General features: G+C 31.0%; 1 protein-coding gene across 1 annotated transcript; it reads left to right on the forward strand.

Annotated features, from left to right (window-relative positions):
- The first annotated feature begins 3,248 nt into the window (after positions 1–3,248).
- LOC127107702 (L-ascorbate oxidase homolog) lies at positions 3,249–5,167 on the forward strand. The gene has a single exon (XM_051045018.1). It carries the CDS (start codon positions 3,363–3,365, stop codon positions 4,998–5,000), a length of 1,638 nt encoding a protein of 545 aa, XP_050900975.1. The 5' UTR covers positions 3,249–3,362; the 3' UTR covers positions 5,001–5,167.
- Positions 5,168–15,897: the final 10,730 nt, after the last annotated feature.

Raw genomic sequence — 15,897 nt, forward strand, 5'->3', positions numbered from 1 at the left:
CCGATGCAAACCGTACAACTCAACAACAACGCGCCAATAAAACCCATCAATACTGTAAACGACACTAACAACGATTTGATATTACGTGGGTGATTTATCTCAAATTCGACAACGATAATACTCGTTGCTCGCATCATCTCCATTCATAGCTCCAACTTATTTTATCATTCAGTATTATTTTTGAATTCTAAATGAGTCATGTGTTATGGTTCACTTGTGATGTGCTGGAATTGTTGCGGTGGTTTTGATTGCAATTATCTTGGCTCCAGCTCTAGATCTACCGCTAGATTTTATGATAATAAAAGGGTTTTGACTTTCACATTGTTGTTGAAGCTTTATTTGTTTGCGAGAGTTTCCAATACGGGATCACTGCTGTGGTCTTTGGGCGTTTGTGATTGGTAACCGTGATACACTTTCATTTTGTTCTGTTTATGTGTTTACTATCAATTTGGGTTTTGCTTTATGTGTTAATATTGTTTATCTCCTCAATAGGTGTGTTATTCATTGTGCCTGAGTCATACATGGAGCGTACTAATTGCCCTCAATAGTCTTGGCTGCAAGAGGTGCCCACAGCTAGAGGTTTCTGTTTATCGCAATGCCTACTTTTCACCAGAAAACTCCACCGGATGCCAAAGTGATATCGTGGTGGGATTATGGTTACCAAGTCGCGGCCATGGGAAACAAAATAATTATTATTGATGATAACATCTAGAACGATACACACATAACAATGGTGGGGCACGCAAGAGGGTGAGACTCATGATATATTTAGATTGCTCGGTGTTTATTATGCATGAGTTGTATTTGATGGTACCGGTTGTTTCTATGATGACATTAATAAATTTCATGGCATGGTGGGAAATTGAAATTTTTTATATGCGGATTCGACAATTTTATGTCGTGTTATCGCTATAATTTCAATAAATTAATGGAGTATTTCACCGTGTTATGATCTTGCGAATGACATTAATTTAATTGTCATTTCGCACAAACCGGTTTTGAGCACACCGATTCAATTTAATCAACTAAATCAACATTGTCACTTGTTTCTTTCTTTTTTTATTTAAAATTGTTAATTAATTAAAATTTGATTAATTAGTTAATTTTGAGTAATTAAATTCAGTTAACTTAATTGTTTGATTCAATTAAATAATTCTGATAATTAATCTTAATTAACCAATTTAACCAAATTTTAATAAATAATCCTGAACCCTAATTTTTCAATTATTTCGACATTAATTTCTTTTAAACTTTTTTATATCAAAATGAGAGATTTAATTAACATAGATAAGATTTATGAGGAGCTTACAAACCTCAATTTAAGAACTATCAGACTAAAGGAAGAGATTACAAACCCTAACCTAAGGTCTACGAAACTCAGGGGGAGATTACAAACCTCATACCCTGATGTTAGAATCTGTTTATTAAATTAAAAGATAAAATTAACATATAAAAGGACTAAGATGGAGCTTACAGACCTCAACCTAAGGACTGTCAGGTTCAGGGGAACTTACAAAACTCATACCTTGATATCAGAATCTATTAAAATTATCAACAACAATTGTTCTTAAATACATTTGTTTGTCATCATAAAATGAGGAGATTATTGAAACAAGATTTGTTTATGCCCTTAAAAGGCATTGATGATAACAAAGAATTTAAAGAACAATAGGATTTGTTAACATTTTATTTAAGTGTGCAGGATCACAATCATATAACTAATCCTAATTGTTAGCATATGTGAAGAAGCATTGTTTGCCTAATTCTAATTGATGAGAATTTGAAGTGACTCACCAGCATCTAAAGGCATCTGACTCTAAAGGTTTAGAATCTGGTCTCAAGACTCAGCTTTTGTCGACAATCCAGATTCTGAAAGGATGAAGTGTATATGTTCCGTACACTGTACCAAAAGCAGTCTTGTCTTATTAAAGCCCCAGATTTCTGGATAAAATCAACTAGGATTTTATTTTGTGAGGCTAAAAAAATAGAAATGTGACATTTTTAGTCAAATTAATTAAGTAATAATTTAATTAAAATGTATTTGCCCCACATGTTCTCCGTAAAATATATATATATATATATATATATATATATATATATATATATATATATATATATATATATATATATATATATATATATATATATATATATATATATATAAATGAGAGACTACCAATAATTGTTATAAAATTTTTAAAAATTGTTATAAGAGATAAAAAAAAATCACAAGAATACTGTGAATCAAGTTTTCAAGAATAAACATAATTTTCAATTATAATAGGTAAAATCTATTATAATTGTTACCTTGGTATGAATATTACTTTTTTTCAATTAAAATTAAAGTTCCAATGTAGCTCAATGGCAAGACCCTTTTAATGAGACTTCAAAGATAAGGGTTCGGCTCCTTTCAAAATTGCACCAACATATTTCCACTACACCATTGCAATACTTTGATTATTTCATGAAATATTGATTGTATATATCTAAAACATATCTAACTCCGTCGCTAGATATAGTTTACCACAATAAAACAATTTGAAGACAATGCTTCAATAACAAGATCGCCCTGTATGTCATCTTACTAGCCATGCAAAATTGTCCAAACATTGCGGACAATTCTAATTAAATAATTATGTATATTTTTTAAATATTTTTTATATAATAATACTTATTATTAATCTTTTCTTATGAACAATATTAATTATGTATCTTTAATTATGGAGTTCCACCTTGCTATATTTATCTACTTTTAGTGACTGACTAGTTAAAAGAGAGATGTACACAATATTAATTAGTGAGATTCACTTATTAAATTTGAGATACTGAATTATCATCTGTATCTTTTTAAGGGTAAAAAAATCTCACATTATGATGATTGATAATACAGTTATGGTAGTAATAATCAGACAGAACTATTTAAGCGCGAAAAGAAAGGGACTGATTCATAAATGTAGATAACTAAATATAGAATGTGAATATTTTTGTTGTTTTTTCTAATTATTTACAACATGAAACCAACAAACAAAAAATTCTTAAAAAAGACATAAAATAACTAGAAAGTCAAAGAGAAAAACATGAGTGGTGGAGAGACATATAAGGTGCACCAACAATAGAGTGTGGATGAGAGACAAGTTCGATGAAAACAAAACAAAACAAACCCTTAGTATCTAAAAAAGGTTGTAACCAAGACATATATAAAGGCATGTTCATATGCATGTAAAAAAGCAGAAGAAGTAGTATATCTTCTTCCCATAAATAAAAAAAAAGATATAGGAAGGAACTAGGAAAGGGTTGTACAGAATAAGAACCTATATCCTTCAAAAAAAATTGTTGACTTAAGAAAAAACACAAAATCAAACATGGCTTGTGGGGCTATTTTGGCTTTGATGGTTTGCCTTATGGCAACAGCAGTAAGGTCTGAAGATCCTTATGTTTACTACACATGGAATGTTACATATGGTACCATTTCTCCTCTGGGGATTCCTCAACAAGGAATCCTCATCAATGGTCTTTTTCCCGGACCTGAAATCAACGGTACCAGCAACAACAACATTGTGGTGAACGTTTTCAACAACCTAGATGAGCCACTCCTTTTCACATGGAGTGGTATTCAACAAAGGAAAAACTCTTGGGCCGATGGAACATTGGGTACTCAATGTCCCATTGCCCCCGGAACAAACTATACATACAAATTCCAGGTTAAGGATCAAATCGGTAGTTACTTTTACTACCCTACCACCGGTCTCCAAAGAGCCGCCGGTGGTATCGGTGGAATCAGAGTTTTCAGCCGGTTGTTGATTCCTGTCCCGTATGCTGATCCTGCTGACGAATACTGGGTCCTCATCGGTGATTGGTTCGTTAAAAGCCATACCACTTTGAAGCAATTCCTTGATAGTGGTAGAACCATTGGAAGACCTGATGGTGTCCACATTATGGGAAAATCCAAGAGTGTTGAACCACTCTACACTATGGAGCCAGGAAAAACCTATAAATACAGAATCTGCAACGTCGGTCTCAAAGATTCTCTTAACTTCAGAATCCAAGGTCACCCAATGAAACTCGTTGAAATGGAAGGCTCTCACCTCGTACAAAACAACTATGATTCCCTCGACGTTCACGTAGGACAGTGCTACACTGTCCTTGTAACCGCCGATAAGGAACCAAAGGATTACCACTTGGTGGCTTCCACTCGTTTCACCAAGACGGTTTTAACAGCTACCGCCGTTATCCGTTACTCTAACGGTGTGGGCCCTGCCTCTCCCATTCTCCCACCTGCTCCAGTGGGCTGGGCTTGGTCTATGAACCAGCTTCGTTCTTTCCGTTGGAACTTAACCGCTAGTGCTGCCAGGCCCAACCCACAGGGCTCTTACCATTACGGTCAGATCAACATCACCCGTACCATCAAGCTTGTTAACACTAATTCTAGGGTTAACGGAAAGCTCCGTTATGGTCTTAACGGAGTTTCTCACGTCGACCCTGAAACCCCACTCAAGCTTGCTGAATACTACGGTGTTGCTGATAAGGTTTTCAAATACAACACCATCTCTGATAACCCACCTGCCGTCATCAATGATCTAACCTTGGCTCCCAACGTGATCAACGCCACCTTCCGTACCTTCATCGAGATCATCCTCGAGAATCCCACCAAGTGCGTCCAGTCATACAACTTGGATGGTTACTCATTCTTCGTGGCGGCTGTTGAGCCAGGGAGATGGACCCCGGCAAAGAGAAGCACTTACAACCTTTTGGATGGGGTGAGCAGACACACAGTGCAAGTGTTCCCCAAGTCATGGGCTGCAATCATGTTGACATTCGACAATGCTGGTATGTGGAACTTGAGATCAGAACAAGCTGAGAACAATTACCTAGGTCAACAATTGTACATTAGTGTGTTGTCTCCTGAATTCTCCAACAGGGACGAGTACAACCTTCCAGATACTCAGCTTGTTTGCGGCATTGTCAAGGATTTGCCAAGGCCTGCACCAAAGTACCATTAATTTAAATCATAATGCATTCAGAGGATGCATTTATATATGTGGACTGGTTTAACTTTGTTGCAATACTATAGCTGATGTATCAAACCAACCCTTTCCTATCTGCAAGGATTTTATACCCTCAATATTGCAACCATATATTTAAATGAAAATTTTTAATTTCCTTCCAATTATCTTTGCCTTTTTTGTCTCTTTTCTCTTTCATTTAAGTCATGCTAATTTTTTTAAGAGATAAACTCTACTTCCACTTATTATAAGTTAACTAGTGTAATAACCATATATTTATAGATTGTGATGCCTATATGTATTTATAAAGTCAGCTATAAAATAATAATATTATAATATATAACACTACGAAAGATAACATTTTCAAGTTAAAAAATAGTTTTACGAAATTTGTACAATTGAATGATAAATCGTAGAGAGACCACATTTAATCTTGGATATCTCACTCAATAAATTAGTTCATCGTAATTTTTTATAACTGAAAATATTCTATCGTTTTTCATAGAATAACTCTGATTAGGATTGAAAGCTTTCTCCTTGAATTTATAAGTTTGTCAATGCTCTTTAACACATTTATGGCTCGTTTGAATGAGTTTTACTTTTTACTTTTTAAAAATTATTTTATAAAATTGTTTTAGAAAAGTCTTTTTAAGAAGAGAATAAATAAAAAATTTGTTTGATAATTTAACTTTTCAAAATTATTTTAGAAATGAGAAAATAAAAAATTCATTTGGTAAGTAAATTTTCAAAAACAGTTTTAAAGATAAGAAAATAAAAAATCTCTTTGGTAGTCTATTTTTTAAGAACATTTTTATTAATAAATATATATTGAAAATATTTTTTTTATTATTAATAATTAAATTTTAATTTATCGATTTGTGCTAACTACTTTATGTTATTGGGATATCTTACCTCTGACGTTCTTTAACTAGGCCTTAGCACACTCTTGTAGAATGTTTTCTCTGAACATGTTCAACTGAGTATACTTTGAAAATCTGGATCGGGATCCTCAATGCCCTTCTCTACTTCCGTTCACGTGGCGCCTATTGTCTTCATGCCTTCCTATAATGATGCTTCCAAAAACTATGATTCTCTCTTCATATGTGTGACTGCTTCCAACATCTTGAGCTAAGAATTTCTCTTCATAGTTGATATAGGGTTTGATTTGACTGAGGAGCTCACTCATATTTGTCGGTTCCTTCACCCTGAACTTCTTTTTGAACAAGAAATTCAGCTTCAGTCTCTTCTCGAAGATCAAACACTCTAGTTTATCGTTGAGTCATTCTACTTATACGACTACCTTGATGAATCTATCAATATACTCTCAGAGTGTCTACTTCTTACTCTAATGGATATCACTAAGAACTACCACCGTCTTTCACTAAAATGTTAATATATTGAATAATAATTAACAAAAATAATGTTTAAATGTAATATTGGTCATTCTATTTTCAAATAAAAAGTTTTAATTCCTCTATTTTAAAAATTATATTTTTGGTGTCTTAATTTTATTGTCCTTTTGAGTTTGAGTCTCATCCTCCATTTGAGACACAATTTTGTCAATGTCATCTTGCTTAGATTGATAAGTTTAATATTCACGTCATACTTTAAGAGTAATTTTGCTGATATGACATCTAAAATTTATCCACTTAAACACTTCCACATCAAAACACTAAAAAAAAATTCAAAGTCGGGGACCAAAATACAAATTTTAAAACTGAGGGATCAAAATTTTATTTTTTTGAAAGTAAGAAGAGCAAAAATGCATTTAAACCTAATTTTTATTGATAAAAAGAATATATTCTTATATTTTTGTTGTCTCAAATAGAAAAATTCCATATATTTTAAAACTCAATAAAAATCATAACTATAAATTTATTAATTTTAAATATTTGTTTTTGAAAGTTTCAAATAATTATTTTTATGATACATATTTTCCTCTGGTAGAATACTTTTATCAGTAATATATTTTAAATATTTTTAGTTAGGTTTTTGAGGCGTACTTTTTTAAAAATAATCTTAAATAAATTTACCATATATAATTTGTATGTTCTTATTATCTAAAACTTTTTAATCGAATCAAAATACATGTTAGTGATATATTATTATACTAATTTTATAATTATTTGATGTAATTTAATATATTTATTTAATATATATATATATATATATATATATATATATATATATATATATATATATATATATATATATATATATATATATATATATATATATATATATTATTTCATTAATGAATATATAAAAATTGGAAGAATTAAGTTATTTAAAAAAAAAATTAGAACTTGAATGCATGAATAAAATTAAAATGATCAACCATTAATATTTATTGGTAATGGTTTTATGCTATTATTATGGATTTCTTTTCTTAAAATCTCATACAATAATTAATATCCTTTTGAAGGTATAAATAAAAAAATCAAAAAATTACCAGAATATCATTAATAAAAATTTACAGTTTTACGTAAGTTTTTACTTTTTTGATTTTCTTTAAGCAAAAATTAAAAATGAAAACTGAAACTATGTTTATCAATTTTACTTTTTCAGTTTTTAAAATTAAAAAACAAAACTAATTTTCAAAACTACTATTTTAAAAATAGTTGATCAAACAAATTTTTTAGATTTTATTTTCTAAAAATTAAAAAACAGTTTTTAGAAGTAATTCAAAGAGGCCCTTAGTTTTTAGTTTTTGAATTTCCAGACCATGTTTTGTTTCTTAACAAGGTGCTTATTAACTTCAATCTTTCATGTTTCATTTGATTTTAGAATTCTCCATTATTCTAAATATCTGAAAATAACCAAATAGAAATATCATGACTCTCCACTCTTTGAGTTGCCAGTGAAGTAACTTTAAAGCTCCCTGTTCCTCTTCTTTACTGTTACTTAACATAATAACATCCACGATTGAATGTCTCCTTAAGCATACCAGTCATTGTAATGTCTCGTCTTAACCAATTCTCTTTTTCAATAGAGTTTTATACACAGTTCTTAGCCGCAACAAATTTTTATGATTAAGTATAGGCGCGACATGATATATCGTTTTTAGATTTTTTTTCTTTTAAATTGAAAAACGTATTTGGTCATTAGGATTCAAAATTTGAAGAGTCTAAAACATATTTTGACACCAAGGAGCAAAGAAAACAAAGACTACCATTAAGGATTCATTCCTAATCATTGTTAGTTTTATTTCATGATTTTCAATTGTAATAGCCATGAATCCCGTATAAATAGGTGTCTAGTTCTCTTAAGTTAAATCCCCTTTGATGATTTTATCCTTTACTATATGAAAAAATTAAATTGTTTTGATTGTCTATATATCGAACCTTTGTTTGATGAATTAGAAAATTTTATTTTAGTTTAATGTTTTCTTCCATCTACGGAATCAAGATAATTAATTTAAATGGAAATGAGATCTAATTGAAGATTTGTAAATCTGATTAATAAAATTATGGGAGTGTGACAATTGCTCGAGCATTGATAAAAATATTCTCGGTCATTAGTTTAGTTTTAGAATCTTTGTCAATTGTGATCATTATACCCCTATACTTGACTATTAATTTGTTCCATAAAGGTGTTTTTGTAAAATGTAACGGTGAAAATAGAGTCATTATAGGTTCAATCAAGAACTCCCACAAGTAAGGGCAAATGATTTAAGGAAATATATTCAGATTTTTATTATAATAATTTATTCAAATCTTCGTGGATATAATAATTTACTTACCATCTTATGATTTTTACATCAAAAAAATGGTGTATTGTTGATTACTTCAATAAGAAAATAAAAAGCAATTGTATTGGATACTTAGGAAATATAAATTTTGTTTTTACTTTTGCTTTATTTTCTATTTTATTATTCCGTTTTAAGTTTTTGTACCTAGATACTTCTGAAGGTATCTGTTGTTTAAGTATTGTGCATCACATGTTTAAACCAAAATGATAAACCAATATTAGATGCACATTCCAACCAATGTGGATAAAAAGACGTTATGTGTGATTATTGTGAAGGTTGTCACATGAATGATAAATGCAATTCTAAAGAGTTTTTTTTGTTGAAGAAGCAATGTATATGGAGAGTTATCTCGAAAATAGTTTAATTTTTCAAGCAAAAGAGAATTTTACTCACACCTAAAGAAGAAAGATTAAAAGGAACGATGATTTAATTTTTTTTGGAAATGTTGACTCAACTCCAAGTAAACATCTTTTTCAAGCAAAAGCTATGATGTTTCTGGTTGCAAACATAGTTCCACCCTCTTCTCCCAAAGAGACGCAATTAATCATTTTTACAGTTGATGTGCTTTTGAAAGTTGAAATCAAAGTGCTACATTATAACTTTAACTGATTCTATATATAATTTAATTTTTGGTTTTTTTAGTCTTATCTTTCATCAGCATTTCTTCACCTCTTAGTGTAAGAATGAAGAAACCATTGATTGGAAGGTGCATTAAGAAAAATATTAGAGTAGAATCATCATTAACTTATAGAACTTTGATTTGTTTCCACCATTACACTAATGTTAATCATTGTATATGATGCAATTCAGACATTTTAAATGTGCATTTGTCTCTCCCTATGGTTTTTCTTATTGCTTGTTTCAATCTTTCTTAATTTTAAGATATTTTTTTCTTATCACTTGTGTCCATCTTTGGACAAAATTAATTTCTTGTTTTTACTTTTTCTTTTCTAGTAAAAATTTTGTACTTTAATTATGTCTTTAATTTCATATTTCCCTAAAATCGATGAGAATGAAGTACTCAAACACCAAATTTATAATGATTTTCATTATCTTATTAATGAAAATATTTGAATTATGAGATTTAATTGCATTCTTAATTTTTTTTAATATTTTGCACGATTAAATATAAATACAAGTTGATCTTGAAATAAATCAGATACCAAAATACAAATGATTAAGCTCCTTGGAAGTTAAAAAATACTAAGGGAATGATAAAAATTAAAGATGTCAATCTACTTTAAAATATTTCTATTTTTCAGATACCTAAACAAGTAACGTTCGAGGAAAATGATTGTTTAATGTTTTTTTCTTTAGAATCTAAGTGTATTCATGTGTAGTGCAATTTTCTGGAACATGATTAATTTTTTTACAATTAATTATCTTGTTATGTATATTGAGACACGTTTTTTCTTGAAACTTATAACTTCTTAGGACTACCATGTTGATTATTGATTAATATATCTATCGCTAACATCTTTGATTCTTACACGTTTGTTTGTAAAGATTGTAATCATAGGTATTTTTTGAGAAAGCAAATCCTAAGACCATGTTTCCAAGTTATGAGGGTAGAAGAATGGAAGGCTTTGGAATTTTATTTTTTTAAGAAAGACATAGAAAAATCTTAAGCAATTTTTCTTTGAAACAATGATTTTGTATAGAATGGTAAACAAACATGTATCATTAATCTATTTTTAATTTTGAAAATATTAAAACAACGTAGATTGTATTTGAAAAATTTATAAAAACCCTTCAAAATCCTCTAAAGCCCTCTTCCAATACAAGTTTTTAGTTCCCTCAAACTAGGAGGATTTTGTATTATAAATAAAAATAAACTCCACGAATCCCTCTCAACCTAAATCCCTCTATTCTTTTCACTCAATCATTCCTTTTTTTCAAATCTCCTCTCTCGTTTTTTCTCCAAGCTCCCAAACAAAACTTAAGTGTATCATCCTTCTAAATTTATGGTCACTTTAGAATAACAATCTTTTAATTTTGGGGTGGTGGTATTAAGAAAGTATACCATGCAAAGAGAATGTCAAAAAGAAAAAACTGAAAAAGTAGATATTCATATGGAAAAATAGATAAAATAATAAAAGAACAAATAAGTTTGAAGAGGCAAAAGAAAAGAAAACGATAGGTATCAAAAACAAAAGAAAAAGTCATGCATAACTTATGATTGATCTCTTAAAGATATGAATGTGGAAAAAAATAGTAAAATACATATTAAGTAACTTAGTGCCTAAATCTAAGAATTAGCCCACATAGCCTAACTTAATCCTACCTGAAGCCACGCCATGTTACTACCCGTACAATCTCAAAAGTGTGTGCATAACAATGGTTCGATAGACTATTTAGAAATCATTCAAGTCTATGGTAAAATGATTTATACTTTTTGATTGAGTGAACATTTCTATTTGAGTGAATTAGCGAGAAGAGAAAAAAATTTGAATTGATAAGATGCAAAAATAAAGTCTTTTGAGTTATTCATCCCGAGATATGAGAATGGATGTGATGGTTGAGCAGGGTCATGAAAATTATTTGATAAGTAGCGTCAAATTAGAAATTATCACCAAAGACTCTCATTTTTCTTAAAATTTCATTTTTCAAGCATTTTCATTGAGTCCAAGAAAATGTTCAAGTTTGGAATTTCAATGACAGTATGTTACACTATGTTTTTAGTATTCAATTTCTTTATTTTAAAGTATTTTTATTGTTAATGCATTTTCATTTTATTGGTTTTAATAAAGATTTCAAATATTTGTGGAAAATGTCAAACCAAGTTGAAATCATTGTAACCAGACAAATTTTATCGTATTTTATTGTGAAAGTTATAATGAAGAAGAAATGAGAGGACTAGCACATGAAGAATAGAAAAAAAATTAGAGATAGTCAATAATAGTGCACCTGTATAGCACAACAACAATTTCCAAAACAGTGCGATTGAAACATTCAACCAAATTTCAAACACATAGGAATCGACCAATAACAGTGCAATCAAGTATTGGCCCGACGTGATTTGTCATTTCATAAACTTTTTTATAAATTGAAAAATATGTTCAGTCATCAGGGTTCCAAAATTTGAAGAGTCTAAGGCATATATTGGCATTAAAGGCTACCACTAGTTCTCTTAGATTAGATTCCTCTTAAATTATTTTACCCTTTAATATGTGATCAATGTAATAATTCTTGATTGTCTATGTAATGAACCTCTGTTTGATGAATTAAATGGTTTTATTTTAGTTAAATGATTTTTCCCATCTACAGAATTGAGAGAATTGATTTGTATGGAAATGAGACCTAATTGGATTTATTTTTAAATATCTCATATTCTCTTAAAGGCTCATTTATTTATTAAGTGAGACAAATTGAATAATTAGTGAGAGAAGAAAAGATTAATTCTTAGTCAATTATCTTAATCCTAACTAGTTAGTAAGCAAAGGCGTTTGGGTAATTGAGGAGAGTTGCAATTTGGAGATTATGAGAATTTGACAAGGGTAGATTGGTAAAAGTACAATTAAGTCCACTAAAGGGGAATTACATGAAAATTGGGTTTAGCATTTTTGTGAAATCCTGCTATATCCTACGTTGTTGTGATAATTTATGATGTTGTGTTGTTGTTTCTTAAAGTTATGGCATGTGATTACATGAGTTTGTGTTGACATGGTTAGAAATTAACGAGGTTAAGGAATGATGAAGACATGACTATATACATGTTCTTGTATGATGTTAAATTCATGGGTTGAAATGCTTAAATATGTTAGACTATGAATTGATATGGTTTAGAATTGGTTAAGATTGGAGAAGTTATATTTAGAAGTGAGATTTTACAGGAATTGCAGAGAATAATCGATTGCCTTGAAGAACCAATCGATTTCCTTCATGAATGCATGAAGAAATTTGGAAATTTTTCCATGTGACAATTGATTGTCACCCTGCCCCGAATCGATTGTCATGTTGTTTCAAGTGAAAATTTACTGGACAAAATGTTCAAAACAATTGATTGTTCGCCAAGACAATTAATTGTTTCCCATGTTTCATGCCAAATATCACTTGTTTGTTGATTCTAAGCTATTAGGGATGCTCTATAAATTATAATGTGATATGTATGCATTGAATTAGAAACAATTGATCAAATTCCATGCAAATTGTTAATACCTCAGGATTGGCATTAATTTTAGAAAACAAATAATGTAATCACCTCTGTTGTTTTAATATGTTGGGTTGAAGAAAGTCAACATCTGGACCAACATGTCATGTACGATGTCACGACATCAGGCCTGTGACATCACACAGGTGTAGAAAACTGAATTAATTAATTCAGTATATATTGTGGGATCAGCAAGGATATCTGGTGAATATCCTAACTCCCTTGTAGAGGTCTTGAAGACTAAATCAGAATATATATAGGCTCTAAATATGGAGATATATATGGAGAGAGTTTAGGAACTTGAAGACCTTGTTTGTAGCAGAATTTTTCTGCTGAAGTTGTAACAGCAAAGAACAAGTCTGCTGCAATTTTCTGAAGGCCCAAATCCAGTTGGGTGATTAGGTTATAAATAGCTGATTGTAATCTAGTTTTTGTAAGCCTCTTAGAATGAATTTTTAGGGGTGTGTGTAAGGTAAACCTCCCAATCTGTGGGAAGGTTACCATGTGTATCTCAGTGGTAAATCCTGAGAGTTGTTGTAACTCGAAGCCTGTAGGCAAGAGTGATTTTGTTCTTGAATGAAGCTGTGAAGCAAGTTCAAGGTGTGTTAACATTACATTGTATTTGTAGTGATAGGAATGGAAACTGGAGGTTTCTATCTAGGAGTTCCTAGGTATAGATTGCATTGGGTAGGGATTAAGTGATGAGTTGTAAACGGGTGAGTTTAACTCTGAATTGATACTACTAATAGTGGATCTTCTTCCTGGCCTGGTATGCCCCCAGACGTAGGTCATGTTGGACTGAACTGGGTTAACAATTTCCTGTGTGTGTTTTCCTTCTGTATGTTATAATTATGCCTGCCATAACTAAGCTTGTATTTCAGTCTGCATATTAAGATAATAGCAGACCTGACACATAGCCTTCAGGTTGAATGTCAATCAGAATGTCTTGACATTCATCGAGGACAGCATCTACTGAACAACAGGCAGGTTGGATTTACTGCTTCAGTTCAGTATGTCCCTAAGTCTGGTTTTCAAGTTGAAAACAGACCTGGACAAAGGATATTGGTGAAACTGTCTAACTGAATGTCTAGACAGTTGTTAATACAGGTTAATACTGAGTTAGAGACTGGTTGGTCTTTCTCAGTACAGCAAGTTTAGCACAGTCAGGTTTCATGAACCTAACATGAGACATATGCTCTGAATGTCAAACTGAATGTCGTGACATTCATTCCTGACAGCAAGTGCTAAATTGTAGGATGATTGGTTTTTCTATTTCAGTATTTTTCTCAGGCTAGTCTTCAGGGATTCAACAGCTGAGCTAAAATCCAGGAAACCAACTACTAACCTACAATTAATGAACCTAACAAATAGCTTATTTGTTAGCAATCTAATACGTGGAAATTAGATTAACCTGTTCAACTTTAATTTAGGAAATACAAGTAAAAGGCCAGCACACTGAATAATGTAACAGATGATGTCCAAACCAATGTTAAGACATCGTGCTTACAACTGTGGAAGAAAACAACAGGAGCAAGTGCTAGGATTAACCTCAGCTTAATCCTTCTACCTAAGGCACACAACTAGGTGTTCCTTCATTCTAAGGTGACATAGAATGATAAGGAGTGAAATCTGTGAGAGTGTGCGTGTGAGTACAGAGCGTAATAATTGTCTTGCTGTACTAGGTACAATGTTAGATCAGATGTCATGACTTGGAGTAGAACATCTGAAATCTGACTACACCAGAATTTCACAAATGAATGTGTTTTAACCTAGGATCTTAGTTAGAGCTAAATTATTAGTAAGAATGAACTTAGGCTATGATGAATAACGTAGGTTGTGATGCTCAATTGTGAAAGGTACCTCGGTGTGTACCAATGAATGAGTAGTCACTTGAGATGAATCGTCCATCTATGTTAGTGCCCAAATAACATGGATGGTGAATGATAATCTAGTTGTTAGTTAATGGGCTTTGTATGGAAATATAGTATGATAATCACATAGTGATTGATGTGAATAATCATGTAGTAATTGATAAGAGTAATCACACATTCGACAATTACCCATTTTCATTCTTATCCCGAGTTCAAATCTTATGTAAAGTAGTTATCACGATAGACGAACCATTGATTCGTAACCTCAAAGTAGAGTCCCATAGATGAGTGATCCTTTAAAATGGGCTAGAATCCTATGGATGAGCAAATTTCACAGTAGGAGAGACAAATCATTGTGCGGACATCCGTGACTAGTGTCCCATTTTTCCTAAATGTAGGATATGTCGGGGAAAGTTGTTTGACGTGATAACGATATGTGACACAAGTCCATAGTCTTAGACATGGGATCTACCAGGTCAATACACTTTTTTGTTTGCATTCCTAAATAGTGATTTATTGAGTTATATGAACTCATGTTCATATGTTTCCATATGAAGCGAAAAACCCATTAAATACTTTTTATTGTATAAAGGTATACAAGTAGGAAAATTTTGAATGACTTAAGTTAGAATATTGTTTATTAAGCCATTAGAGTCGAGTTGACCCATAAAATATGAGGATCCACAAAGATTATTATTTCACCCCATTATATTGTTGAATTTCAGGTAATTCAAAGCAAGACAAAGGAAAAAATAAGGCTGTTTGAAGAAGTTTGAAGATTTTCTAATGTTTCAAAGTTGTTTCCACTGTTCATATGTATATATCTTAGCATTTTGATTAGGCACTCGTGTATATCACGTGCCATATGATGTATATTATATTTTGGATATGTATATATGAATGATGTTGTCTGGAACTTATGTTGTATCAATAATAATTAACACTACGTGTAGTATTATTTTAAAGGTATATTATATGTGGGTGTCACAAATATTATCAGATCCGGTCGACTCTCGACCTAACCTTGAAACATCATAAGTAAATCAAATTATGCCTTATATGTTTAATTGTCGTTGCGGTCCTCTATATTGTATCTTATGGTATTAGGTTTGGTCAACTTAA

This window comes from Lathyrus oleraceus, chromosome 7, assembly GCF_024323335.1.
Source record: "Lathyrus oleraceus cultivar Zhongwan6 chromosome 7, CAAS_Psat_ZW6_1.0, whole genome shotgun sequence".
In the NCBI taxonomy this organism is placed as follows: domain Eukaryota; kingdom Viridiplantae; phylum Streptophyta; class Magnoliopsida; order Fabales; family Fabaceae; genus Lathyrus; species Lathyrus oleraceus.

Coding starts and splice junctions, on each gene's coding strand:
- LOC127107702 (XM_051045018.1), top strand. CDS start 3,363: ATGGCTTGTGGGGCTATTTTGGCTTTGATGGTTTGCCTTATGGCAACA.